Genomic DNA, 13,413 nt, shown 5'->3' with positions numbered 1-13,413 from the left:
GAGCTGTCAGGTTGGGGTCCTGCCCCTGGCTACCCCCAGCATGCTTGCTTGGGACTGAGGGGTTTTGCTCTGTAACCCATTAGAGATCACTTTGGAAAAGGAGGCCATGTACTGACTTTCCTCTTTACTGAGTTTAGATTATGTCACAGTCGTAATCTCTCCGTTTGGTTTCAGAAAATACTTCTTCAGTCTTCACAAGTCATTCAAGAAGCGTGTCTTGCAGTTTGCCTTAGAGATTGATGTCCCTGTCTGTCTTGAGGAGAAGTAGGAGTTGGGAGGGCCGCAGAGAGAGAATATATTAAGAATCTGTAGTTAAAAAATGCTTAGTAAGATTCATCTAAAAATTGACATTTTTCTGATCTCAAATATTCCTCTCTTTATAAGTCCTTAGTGTAAATAAGAGAATTAAGGACTCATGAATGAACCTTTCAAAGTTCAGGGTGTTCTCAAATAGTTCCTTGCTTAATGAGGTAGTGGCTGTGAGGTCGTAATAAATGAGTAACATAAATCAAGAGAATTCCAGGGAATGACATTAATACAGATAACATAAATGGAGAAGAAAAAATGAGAACAAGATGTAAGGATCCCAGTAGCTACTACGCATTATAGTATATCTGTCCTGAGGAGAATGCCTTAGGTGGGGTGTGTGTGTGTGTGTGTTTGCAGTAGCAGGCCTGAAGCCACACATGTTGTATCACAATTTGTATTCCATGTCATCCTTTCTGTTTAGTAGCAAATTCTTTGATTTCCATACGTGCTGATTGAGTTTCAGTGAGCCATTTTACTTTTTTCAGTCCCTTCTTTTTGTGAATTATGGCAAGTAGTCTTAAGACCACTGAAAGCTAACATTTCTCTTTAGGTATCTTAAAACATCCTTCCTGACATTATGTCCTGTGAAATCACAACTGGTCAGCGTCAGGTAGATGAAGGCAGGTATTCTGTCTCTTCTCCAGGTAAGGTCAGTGGAGTTGAGTGACCTGCCTACCGCCCTTTGTTCACAGGTGGCACAGCTGGGTGGGGATCAGGTTTTCCTTCTTTAGCCTTCTTTCTTGTTCTGGTACACAGCCAAGTAGCTTCTGTAGCTTAACAGTCACACCTTTCCTGTAAGTTTGTGATTTTAAATCAGATTTCCCTTCAGTATTGAGGTTCTTTACATTCTCCCCAGGAATCGGTTCTGGTTGGTATGTAAGCTAGACCTTGGGAGCAAAGCCAGGAAGGGTAAGATAGAAAGTCATTGGCCAGTAATCCTGTAGGCTGCCGTGATTTTGCAATGTTGCTTTCCCTTTTGAAATCTCAAATGTTTCACATTTTATCTGCTTTATAGTCTATCAAGAACTGGAGGTTTTCTTCCCAGGACTAGTAAACATAAAGCTACTGTGAGTTTTGGGCACGTGTCCAGGACTTTCCAGAAAACCTCCCTTCCTGGCATGCTGATAATTGGCCTGCTGATAGGAGGGCAGGGGTCTACCCCGTGTCGTATTGTGCTGTTTGTGTGTCTTTCCCGTCTTCTCTTCCTTCTTCCTCCTTCCCTCTTCACTCCTCTTTTCTGTGAAAATGCTTTCTCTGGCCAGGTCAGGATCTGGATTTGTAGTGAACTTCCACAGTCCTTTTAGGCTAAGCTGGGGGAAGGGCACTGTCACAGAGGGTAGAACGAATAGCTTACCAGAGCTAGTTAAAAATGTCAGACTGAGGAGGACAAAATGTGCACCTAATGGCAAGTCTAATCTGAACTCAAGTCCCTTTTCAGGACTCCCCCAGACCTTCCGAGGCTGCACTTTCCATAAAAGTAAGCACTAGGGGCGCCTGGGTGGCTCAGTCGGTTAAGCTTCCGACTTCGGCTCAGGTCATGATCTCACGGTTCGTGGGTTCGAGCCCCGTATCGGGCTCTGTGCTGACAGCCAGCTTAGAGCCTGGAGCCTGTTTCAGATTCTGTGTCTCCCTCTCTCTCTGACACTCCCCTGCTCAGGCTGTCTCTCTCCCTCTCTCAGAAATAAATAAAACATTAAAAAAAAGTTAAGAAAAAAAAAAAAAGCACTAAATGATGTGTCCTAGAGAGATGCAGAAGTATGCAGAGATGTGAACAAAGATACACATTTTGTAATTATGATTGTGAACGCAATAACAAACATTTGTATACAGGTAGAAGAATACTTCTATTAATTATGGTGTGTTTACACAGTGGGGAACAGTAAGGTGTAAGGTAGATCTGAAGGAAGTGAGTGGAACGCTGTCTGTGTCATACTATTCAGTGGGAACAAAAATCCATGTTGGCTAATATATACACAGTATATCTATTTAAGTATATATACATATCCACTGAAAAGACTAGAAGGATATACTCCAGACTATGGCCATGGAAATGGGATTAGAATGAAGGGGAAGTGGATATTTTGCTGTTTTCATTTATATACATTTGTAACATTTAGTTTTTTGCAATAAATAATCAGTTTTGCAATTTGAAAACTAAAAATTATGGGAGGCCAAGGAGTATTGGTCTGTTAATATCTTTCACTATGTACCTCTTCCCTGTAATTATGGATTTCTGCCTGGGTTTTCTTGTAAGTTATGCAGCTGAGAAGTCACAACAGTCATTGTGTTGCTGGTCTCGTTGTTGGGTGGGTGCTCTTTTTTATTTTTATTGATCGATGTGAATTCTCATCCCTCCATCCCTCCAGAAAAATCCCTCTGTTTTTTCTATCAGTGTCTTTGGAAGAGTATTCTCTCACTGAAATATTAAATACTAAATGAATAGTTATATTAATCAAATCCACACTTCTTTTGAGAAGTACAAAACCATATGTAAGAGTCAACCCGATGAAGCAGATGTCAGGCTGTCCTATATTCTAGGCTTTTCCCTCACCAGTGTGCCTACCCCAGTTCTGGGCTCAATGCGTCTCAGGGAAGAAGAGAAATTATTCATCGAAAAAGTCCTGTTCCTTATAAAGAGGAAGTGTTAGAATGCTACTTCATCATTTTCTACTTCAATTCATGATATTTGTGTGTGTGTGTGTGTGTGTGTGTGTGTGTGTGTGTGTGAAGAAAGGAGAAATAAGGAATGCAGTGTGTGAGCTCTCAAAAAGTAGAAGTCCATCAATTTTGGGGGTGTGCGAGGGTTTCAACATATGAGTTAGGGGGGAGACACAAGCATTCATTCATAACAGATGATTCCGCAGGTGAACTGAGGATTGAAGGTTCACTGAGAAGAACCCATTAATTTCATTTTGCTTATGTTCTCATTAAATCCCAGAGCCCATATTAATTTCCTCCAACCTTTTGGAAGGGAGTGAAACTTTTGTATGGCTTTTTATTTAATCTGGACTAAAGAGGGAATATTTTAATTATTTCTGTGGTTTTATGTCACCTGTTTCCAAAATACGCATGTGAGTATTATAGTTCCAAAAGCCCTCATATCCTCAGTAGGAAAGCAGTGATATCCATAGCAGTGAAAACAGCTAGTAAATTTATTTTTCTTCTATTTGCACTTCACTTCCAAAAGTTAAGCATTGAATTGGCTTTAGTTGTATGTATGCCTGGATGGTAGGCTGGCTCCGTGGTAGGAATTGGGATGTGTGGAATTTAGACACACCTGTGAAAGCCCAGCCTGCAGGTTCACATATGTGAATAATTCTTTGTAGTGTCTTTATAGATTGTTAACTAAGTGAACGATTTGTTTGAAGTATACGTAGATGATAAATTAAAAATGTCCTAACCATTTTTTTTTACCAGCTGAAGAATTTTGGTCAGTTGGGTCTTTAGCTAAAACGAAGTATCACATTGCTGTCAATAAACACAGTTTGATTAATTTATTAGCCCCTGTCATCTCCAGCCATCACGAATGCATCTGCCTAGCCGTGGGGCAGCTGGTCAGTAAGAGGCCAAGTACTGTGTTTTCTGGCAGACACAGCCCGGCACGTCCTCTTTGAACATGAAGCGTACAATGATAGCACCCAAAACTTTTTATCCTTTTCGCCAGTCAGCTGTTTGTCTTTTCCACGGGATGAGGGGCTGCCCCGAATGTAAAGACAGCCCACGCATGTTCCCAGTACCATGGTGGGGGTGGGGGAGGGGGTGTGCACACGTCACGGCCCTGTCTCTTTTTGTGCCTTGGCCCTTGTCTCACCTGAGGTATTCTCTGCTGAGCCATCGGTGGAAATCGCCTTCACAGTGGCTTTGCTTCTCAAGGTTTTGTCCCTTACCTTTCAAAGACCTACTTCTCTATTAGGTATTCTACATATTCTCCTCTTATAATTTGAAAAAGCTGAAGGATAATTTGAGGGGGGCATTTTTGGCACTTATGCCAAAACCCTGGTGATCTTTGTAAAATTAAATTAATGCTGCTATCTTTTCCAAACCTACATACTTCCTGTCATTCGATGGATTTCAGGCCTCCTGTCAGTCAGTTATTCCTAACATGTTAGTATGGTTGATTTTGTGGTCTCCGACATGAGTGAATCCAGAATTGGAGACACATAATCTCCTTGTGCACGGATTGCTTTGAAGTTGCCTCAGGACTCACTAAATCTCCTTCCCTTGTGTCTTTTTTATTTATTTATTTTCCCTGTATGGGATTTTCCAAAGCTATGATCTTTTCTCTCTTTGGAACTTAAGCACTCTTTGCCCTGCCCTACAACCAAGTGCTTTAACTTCACTGACATTGCCAGGAACTTTTGGAGGAACTCTCTGTTGACCCCAAGTTTTGTGAGGTATCCCTGGGTGAGGCCGTGGCATCCAGTTGGGTGCAGTGACTCTCCATTTCTTTCTCAGTGCAATCGCCTCGATCCTGAGGGCCTGGCTTGACCAGTGTGCAGAGGACTTCCGAGAGCCCCCTCACTTCCCTTGCTTACAGAAACTGCTGGATTATCTCAAACGGATGATGCCAGGCTCTGATCCGGAGAGAAGAGCACAAAATCTTCTGGAGCAGTTTCACAAGCAAGAAGTGGAAACTGACAGTGAGTACTTAACTTGACTCCAGGGAACAAGTTGGATTCTGATTTTGCAATCCCCATGTTGAAGAAACCTTCCCCCTGTACTTGATGAATGACCTTGGTTGGTCTCACAGAGACAAGCTGCTGGGGGCCTGGTGGTGGGTAAAACTTCTAAAGTTTATCTAAATGCTAATTACGGAGCCTAAGGTTTTTAGAGCCAAGAAGGAGGTTTTCAAAACCACCTGGTCTGGCAAACCATGAGAGACTCTTGAATGCTGACAAAACCTGAGGACTGATGGATGTGGGGGGGAGGGGGTGATGGGCATGGAGGAGGGCACTCGTGGGGATGAGCACTGAGTGTTATGTGGAAACTAATTTGACAATAAACTATTTGTAAAAAAAAAAACAAAAAACAAAAAACAAAACCACCTGGTCTGGCGTGCTCGTTTTATAGATGAGGAAACTTGCTCGAGAAGTGCATTTCCTTGGGTTTCTTCTGACACCATAAAGAGGATGTCTCCTTAGTGGTCTTTTACCTTCTCTTGTCAGCATGTCCCATGCTGAACTTGAATTTGCTTTTTTTAATCTGCCTCATGGCTCCTCTTTCTCTCTAATGGACAAAACTCATCACAACCGCCGCTAGTCAGCAGGCAAGGCCATAAATACAAGTTGTGCTCCAGCCCTCAAAAACACCCGAAAAGCCCTGAAAAGGTGTTTCTCTGTCAGCTAGAAAACATCACTGTCATTGAGCACCTCTGATGGCCTCATCAAAGGAAGTTTCCGTGGCTGTTTTTTCCTATTGGAGGAATTGACTGCCTGTTTTCAAGGACAAAGGAAGGGCCACCACTGCGGGGTCGTGGGCTGCTTGGAAATATCAGGCTTTGAAGAAAGTCAGAAAGAGGTTAGGCCAGGCTTTCAGCGTGAGGATTTATCCCCTCACTGGCCTGCTGGGTGATGGTTGCCATGGCGGCTGACCCACTTGGAGCTTTTGACAGGCATTTCCCTGAAGTGACGCCCGATTTCCTTATTGAGGGAAAGGAAATGGTTCCTCACCACCGATAAGGGAAGCTGCCTGAGTGCCAAAGAAAATAACCTTACATTCCAAACAGTACCTGTTGAATGTTTTATGTAGGGGGATCAGAGCAGCGGGTGCGGGGGTTACAATCGCATCATTAGGAGCTGACTGCCAAGTACCCGTATCTCAGATGACTTCATCTGCCGGGAATGCTTGAATACCAGGGGCACTTCTCCAGCTGCGGACCTCAACTCCCTTCAGGCCTCCCCGCCTGTCTTTGAGCCTGGGTGGAAAATGCTGTGTTGGAGCCCAGCTCTCTCCCCACTGGGGCTGCCCCTGGCTCTGGGCCTAATTGGGGAGCTGGTGGGACCAGTCGTTCATTGTTTCCTACCCGAGACTGGAAGGCAGAGCTCATTTGGCAAGCTGAGGCAGGGGAGAGGGAGACTGCCTGACTTCAGAAAGGCTTTTCGGCAATGCTCGAAAATGAATTTTTTTCAGAGTTTGGAAAATCTGAATCGAGCAAGCTCTAACCTCTGTTTATTAAGCACAGCGGTCATCAGTGAAAAGGAGTTTTAGGAGCTTGGTTCTCATGGGCTTATTTTATTTTGCCCAATTTCATGCTGGCCAGAGCAAAAGTTTTCCTACATTGTTTTTCAGAGGTAAAAGTTTGCTTCAAGGTTTTAGTTACTTCCCTCTGGAAGAGAGTCAAAGGCAGACACAGTGAAGGCATGGCCTAGGCCCCAGAGAGAAAGGGCTACGTAATCCTCACGCACAGCAGCCTCCAAGGCGCACAGCGGTCGCCGTGAGTGTTTATTGAATGAATGAGAGGCTCTGACCTTAACCACACATCCTCTTTGGCTGGCGTGGGTCAGCTTCTGCAATGCAGAGTGAGTGGGATAGATTATATAGTAGCTAGCAGAAGGGATGAGAAGCCCATTCTGAACCTTTGTTTGGGATCTCAAATGTCTTATTCCTCCACTGAACTGGAGAGTACCAGAGATGTGCGGAGGCAGAGTGGTGAAATCATAGCATTTTAGGTTTTGCTTTTTTTTTTTTTTTTTTTTTTAAAGGCATGCCTGTTTGTGTTCCAGCCTTGGAAGTCAGGCAGCCCTCCCCTCCCACTTCTAGGCCAGCCCCATTCACATCATTCGGTTCAGCTGCAGGGGGAGGGGGCCATCCTTAAATCACATACCTCTCACCAGAGTGGGCAAGGGCAAGCATCCACGCGGTGCTGTGACGGGGGAGTGAGGCGGGGGCCACCCTCGGCACCCCTCCCCTGGAAAACTAAGAAAAGGCCATCTCAACTTGATCCGAGATGCTTCAAAGTCTTATTCTACAAAGGAAAAGAGAAAAAGCCTAAAATGTACACATTCTGGGGGAGTAGAAACACACAGATTTACATTTCTACTAAGATAGGGCTTGAATGCAACTAGCTGTTTTTGTTTTTGTTTTTGCTTTGTTGAGAACAGAGTTAACAGGAGAGCAAGGAGTGTGAAGGCCAGGAGGTGGGGGATGGGGTTGGAAACCAACCCAGGACAGGTTCTGGGGAAGGGGAGCTGGTTTCAAACGAAACTTCATCCAATTCCACACTCTTTCAAAATGGAGTCTGGAGTTCCGACTCCATGTGCTGAGTCCTTCAGCTTTTGACTTGGTCTCCAGGTAGTTATTACAGTGACTTTTCCCCCCTCATTTCCTCAGTCTATGCTCTGTGTAATTTGCTAATTGATGATCTTGTCCAAAATAAAGCTCAGGTGAATTTAGTTTCAGGTTCTATTTCACACACAACTTAACTTCAGGTGGAAACTCAAAGTAGCTCCAAACATCTTGAGTAGATTCTAAGGACTTTCTTAGAAATCTGAGGATTTCATCAGCATTTCTGACACCAAAATGTCCCATTCTGCTACCCAGTGCCTGGCCTGCTTTCATGCCCACTCCTTCCAGGTTTCTGGTTACAAATGGCCAGTGATTCAGAATCACATAGTTGGGGCTTAGGAAGCAGCTTGATTAGTCCTTAAGCTGAGCAGAGGGTATGAGGGAGCCCAAGATGAGGGAATGTATCCCAACTTTGCTTCTAGACTTTGCCTGACCTGGCTTAGCTATCAGTGGTTTATGAAAGGGATAGCATGAGGCCTCTGAACTTAATAAAAAATCTAAGGACAAACAGAGATTTAGAAGACCTCCATTTCACTCAGATTAATTGTGCTTACTGTTTTCTCCCCGTGGGTTTTCTGAAGGATTCGCCCTCTTCTTTCTAAATGAAGGAAGTTCGGTTTGACTCTACTAACAAGGTCATAAACAGTGGCACCAAATGACTACTTTTTCTTTCCACCTGTGAACAGATGGGTTTCCCAACACCGTCTTCTTCAGCCTGGAAGAGGAAGAGGAACCGGAAGGTGGAGGGTCCGCAGAATTCACGTGCTTCCCAGAAGACCTTGTGGCAGAGCAGCTGACTTACATGGACGCTGTAGGTCTTCCCTTTGTGCCTCAGCTGTGCTGCTGCTTAAAATGTGGGGAGTGACGATACTGTGGGCTGGGGAGGGCAGTGGGGTGATATGATTTAAGTCTTTTCAAATCCCTGGGAGAGGCTGTGCCTGTAAATGCAGAGTGAAGATGTGATTTGAATCAATCATCTGAATAATTCAGGCCTAAACTCTTCTTGAAAAGCTGGGTGAAGGTGCTTTTTACTTGGCACTCGATATGCAGAGGGAAGTAAGAATTCTAATTCTCGTGAAACAAAATCTATCCTGTTCCGTGGGTATTTCTCTCCCTCTAGACTCATAAATATTTCAGGATCTGAACTGTTTATTTGGAGGATTGTGAAGCGGTCAAAGTATAAATTAGGATAAAGTAATGTGACTGCATCTGGCAGTTCTTTCCCGTGTGTGTTTCCTGTACTTTCCTGAAGTTTGTTAGCCATGCATATTTGATCTCATCAGTCACTTGTCATAGCTCAATGTTAGCTGCTAAATAGACTATTATAAATTATCATGATGGTTTGAACTCTTCTACACTTATCACTTTGAAGAAAGCAGCAAATAAAGTGACAGTTTCCATCTAGTGAGCATGCAAATAAACTATCAGAAGCAAATCAGATAGTCTACATAAAGTAAATCCCGATGTTCTCTCTTTTATAGAAACCCTTACATGTCTTGTCTTGAATTGCCACACAGATGAGAGTCCCATTTAGTCAACTATTTTGCTTTTGTTTTTGTTCCACAGTTGATTGCGTGAAAGAAAGACCGGAAACTTCATTGGTTATGACTTTTAGGCAAAGACCTGGAAACCAGGCTTTACGTTCCTCTTTTTTTCCTTTTACTGTGTGATGTTGAATAGTTTTTCCTTGCAAATGCTTACTTTCTTCGTTTAAAAAATCACATGAAATGGTGACATTGATGACACCATCACATGCACGGTGCTTCGGGTCACTTACCAGATGGTCACTGGGCATCCCAGTGCATTATACACAGTTCACGGTCATGAGCGTGTAGAATGTACCGTGTATATGATTTTGAGGTCAGAACCACCTCCCCCCACCCTTTTATTGATCAGTAGTATAGATTTTTATACTATATAAAATCTATAGTGTCTTTCAAGATAGAAAAGTCAGAATGTTCTTGGTCATTTAAATTTTCTTTTGGCCATTGTGTTCCATTTGTTTAGTTGAGCAGATTGAGAAAGAACACATGGGCTTTTCTGACCAGTTAATATATTAATTATTTACTTTTGTCCATTGAAATAGACACCATGAGGCGAGGCAAATTAAGTAGAAAAGGGTTGTTTGTCCATTTACAAAATACCAATTCACAGATGACCCAGACTATGTGCTTTGCCATGTGAAATGTCTGTGTTGTCCTTAAACTGAGTTTCTCTTCTGTTCTAGCAACTATTCAAGAAAGTAGTGCCTCACCACTGCCTAGGCTGCATTTGGTCTCAAAGGGATAAGAAGGAAAACAAACATTTGGCTCCTACGATCCGTGCTACCATCTCTCAGTTTAACACCCTCACCAAATGTGTTGTCAGCACCATCCTGGGTGGCAAAGAACTCAAAACTCAGCAGAGAGCCAAAGTCATCGAGAAGTGGATTAACATTGCTCATGTAATTATCGTTTTAAAAATATTCTTTGTATTCAGTAGATATTGGAGACTATTCCATCTCTCTCTTTAAATGGGTCGATCCATTTGGCTGAAAGACCATCAAATGACATATGTGAAGGCCCACTGGGTTTTTGTTGCTGTTGTTATTCTTCTAAAGTTAGAAAAAAAATTGTCTTTCTTAAATAGAAGTTTATTTTTCCTCTTCATTTATTTTTATTTTATTTTTTATTTTATTTATTTATTTATTTTAATTTTTTTTTAATGTTTTATTTATTTCTAGGAGAGAGAGAGAGAGAGAGAGACAGCATGAGCAGGGGAGGGTCAGAGAGAGAGGGAGTCACAGACTGAAACAGGCTCCAGGCTCTGAGCTGGCAGTCAGCACAGAGCCCGACGCGGGGCTCGAACCCATGAACCGCTAGATCATGAGCTAAGCGAAAGTCGGACGCTTAACCGACTAAGCCACCCAGGTGCCCCTATTTTTATTTTTTTTTAATGCTTATCTATTTTTGAGAGAAAGACAGAGCACGAGTGGGGGAGGGGCAGAGGGAGAGGAGACATAGAATCGGAAGCAGGCTCCAGGCTCTGAGCTGTCAGCACAGACCCCATTGCAGGCTCAAACCCACGAACAATGAGATCATCACCTAAGCCAAATTTGGACACTTAACTGACTAAGCCACCTAGATGCCCCTGTTTTTCCTCTTGAAAGAAAATTGGTCCCTTGCTCACTTTCAGCACATGGGCCTGCACACTGCTGCATCTCCAGGGTGAGACATCTGTCTGCACTTCCCCTTACATTCACAAACAGAGTGTCACTTCTGGCCCGTGTTCAGTAAATATAACTTGATGGTCCAAGTGCCAAACCGATACTCTTCACCACTGAATGGTGACCTACCTAGGCACCCTCCCAGCTTCCAGAAGCATTACATCTTCTGCAGATTTGAAGAGCTGGTACCTTCTCAGAATTCTGAATCTCTTTCCGAAAGCACTGAGGTACCCAGATTTCACATTAACCTGGGGCTTTTCTGAGGACCTTCTATCTATCTGAAGGTGGAAGGGCAGAGTTTACTCCTAGGCCTGAATTACATTCTGCTGAGTGCTGGCCTAGGCTCTGGGTCAGCTGTTTACATACTATATGACCTTCGCTTATCAGTATCTTCATGACTGAGGAAAGGTAAACAGTATTCAGTCAGTTGGTCACCAGACATTTCATGCACTTCTAAATACACATACGCCACAGTACTATGTAATGTGGGGCCATCGTTAGGATAGGCACAATTAATGTAATCTTCTGGAGCCTGTTGTCAAACAAGGAAGCTAAGGTATTCTGAGATATACAGGAATGCTCCCAGCTGAGCAGAAGAGGAGTGGAGCCCTCTGAGATTAGCTGCAGAGAGAGGGGATGGAGAAGAAGTCACTTCTCACTGGGGGGATTGAGGAAGGCTTCATGGATAGAATGGCTTTTGGATTTAGCTTTAATACTAGATAGAACTTTTGGTATTTGAAGATTGGGTCAGATTTTTTTTTTCCTAGACCGAAGAAATTACATCAGTAAAAGCTATGTAATTAACAACAACTTTGAATAATAATTAATATGTAAATATCTTATTAGTCCATGTTCTGGGTTATGGGGGTCAACCCTCAACCACAACATTTGCTTTCTGTCCCAGTGTATATTTTTTTTTTCATTTAGCCCTCCTGTTTTGGGCATAATGCTTAAAATTTCACACTCACACGCTCTTTCTTTTTCTTTTACTTTTTCTTGTGTTATCTTTGATCAGAGAGCAGGGCCATAATCGTGCTAGAGGATCTGCCTTACTTTGAATTTTTAGGTGTTCGGTTACCACAGACTTTTCACTATATGAAAAAGTAAGAAAACAGTATCTTACAATTACAGAATATCCCTTATTCTGAATTGAGCTAATTTCTCAAGAGATCCAAAAAGAAGTTCTGATAGAGTGGAAGAAAGCACGGAATTCCTCCCATTCTCAGAATGATAAGAAAATATGTCTTTTTTGCCATAGATGCCATTTCCTTTAATCCATTCAACTACTTAGAAAGTCTGTAGCAAGAATATAGCCTCTGTGTGTATGACAGTGTGGCTCAAACAATGACTTTTGGTCCATATTAAATATAAATTGTGCATGTATGTGATAATAAGAAATCCAGGTAGGACAATTTGAGGTACATTCCAAATTCCATAGCACGTGTTTAAAAGCCAGGGGTCCTTGCTCTTGGTGATGTAGTTTCCTAATATTGAGGACATTATGTCCCTTGAAATTGTGTGGAATAATTTAATAAAATAACGAAACTCATAGGTGGTTTCCTGCCAAGATTTATTTTACTTTTCGTGCATTAATCACAGTCAATTTCTATTGAGAGGATATTTGAAAAAAACAATAATAATTTTACACATAGAAAATATTTGTGACCAAATGTGATTATATTTCCTTGGACTGGCCTTGCCTCTATGTTTTCATCTTTCTTTTGCATCACATCTCCTGGAAGATACCTCCCTTTCTAGAAATGGGGCCAAATCTCTTTTGTACTCCTTTAAAACCCTTAGCTTAAGGCTCTTTCTGAATAATGTGTTCCATATGTTTATTACAATTTGCATGAAATATCTGTGCCTGACTTCCTTTATTTATTGCAAGTTTCTTGATTTTTGGAGCATGACTTTTGGATTCTGAACCTTTGCTGAACCATGCTCTCATGGGTTTGGGTTTCCAGACTGACTATAATTCAGAGTGTGCTCTCTCTCTCGTTCTCACTCTCTCTCGCTCTCGCTCTTTCTTTTCAAACAAGGGGAGGGCGTTGAGCCATTTAAAAAGAGTGGGCATGACTTTTGTAAAATACTTTGGCCTATACTCTAAGAAAAAAAATGTTCGGAACTTTGTTTGTTTGGCGTGGTTTTAAGTAGCCAGAATTTGGCAAGCCAAGTTAGAGAATGCTGGTTTTCCTTCCTAGTCAGGATTAGCATTACTTCATGAAATGACCTTCTAAGCAATGCGCATTTCTGCCCTACCGTTTTGAGATTTCTTGCCTCAGATGTTTTGCACAAAGCCAACCCCGTGCCCACACGGTGTACTCAGTCCTAAGCAGCGGATAGATTACACTCCCAAATGCCTGCATATGAAACCTCTCCTTTGACATAAGGCATAGCGCACTCTCCCCGTGGTGCCAGGAATGGGACTCTCTCCCTCCCTCATTGTTTCCCCGTCCAGCCATTCATGAGGCAGGACTTTGACCCCAGGGTCACTGGCAGCTGAGGCTAGCCACTCCACGCGGTAGCTTAAGTTTCAGGATCAGAGAGCCTTTCTCCTTACCCAGAAAATGACAGCCAGAATATTTCCTGTCCTCTTTGATTTTGTTCTAAAATGC

The 13,413-nt window shown here is 42.7% G+C and overlaps 1 protein-coding gene across 3 annotated transcripts in view; it reads left to right on the top strand.

The window, feature by feature from the left end:
* The window catches only part of RGL1 (ral guanine nucleotide dissociation stimulator like 1), a 162,169-nt gene that overhangs the window by 112,774 nt on the left and 35,982 nt on the right, over positions 1-13,413 (top strand). For all 3 annotated transcript variants that reach the window (XM_039252988.1, XM_039252986.1, XM_039252987.1), the window contains 3 exons: positions 4,765-4,949; positions 8,280-8,404; positions 9,821-10,036. In XM_039252988.1, coding sequence (XP_039108919.1) covers positions 4,765-4,949; positions 8,280-8,404; positions 9,821-10,036 — 526 coding nt within the window. The remainder of the gene's footprint in view (positions 1-4,764; positions 4,950-8,279; positions 8,405-9,820; positions 10,037-13,413) is intronic.

The sequence above is a fragment of the Hyaena hyaena genome, unplaced genomic scaffold, assembly GCF_003009895.1.
Source record: "Hyaena hyaena isolate Hyena2069 unplaced genomic scaffold, ASM300989v1 scaffold_439, whole genome shotgun sequence".
In the NCBI taxonomy this organism is placed as follows: domain Eukaryota; kingdom Metazoa; phylum Chordata; class Mammalia; order Carnivora; family Hyaenidae; genus Hyaena; species Hyaena hyaena.
The sequence above is the reverse complement of the archived record's forward strand: the minus strand, read 5'-3'. Positions and strand labels throughout refer to the sequence as shown.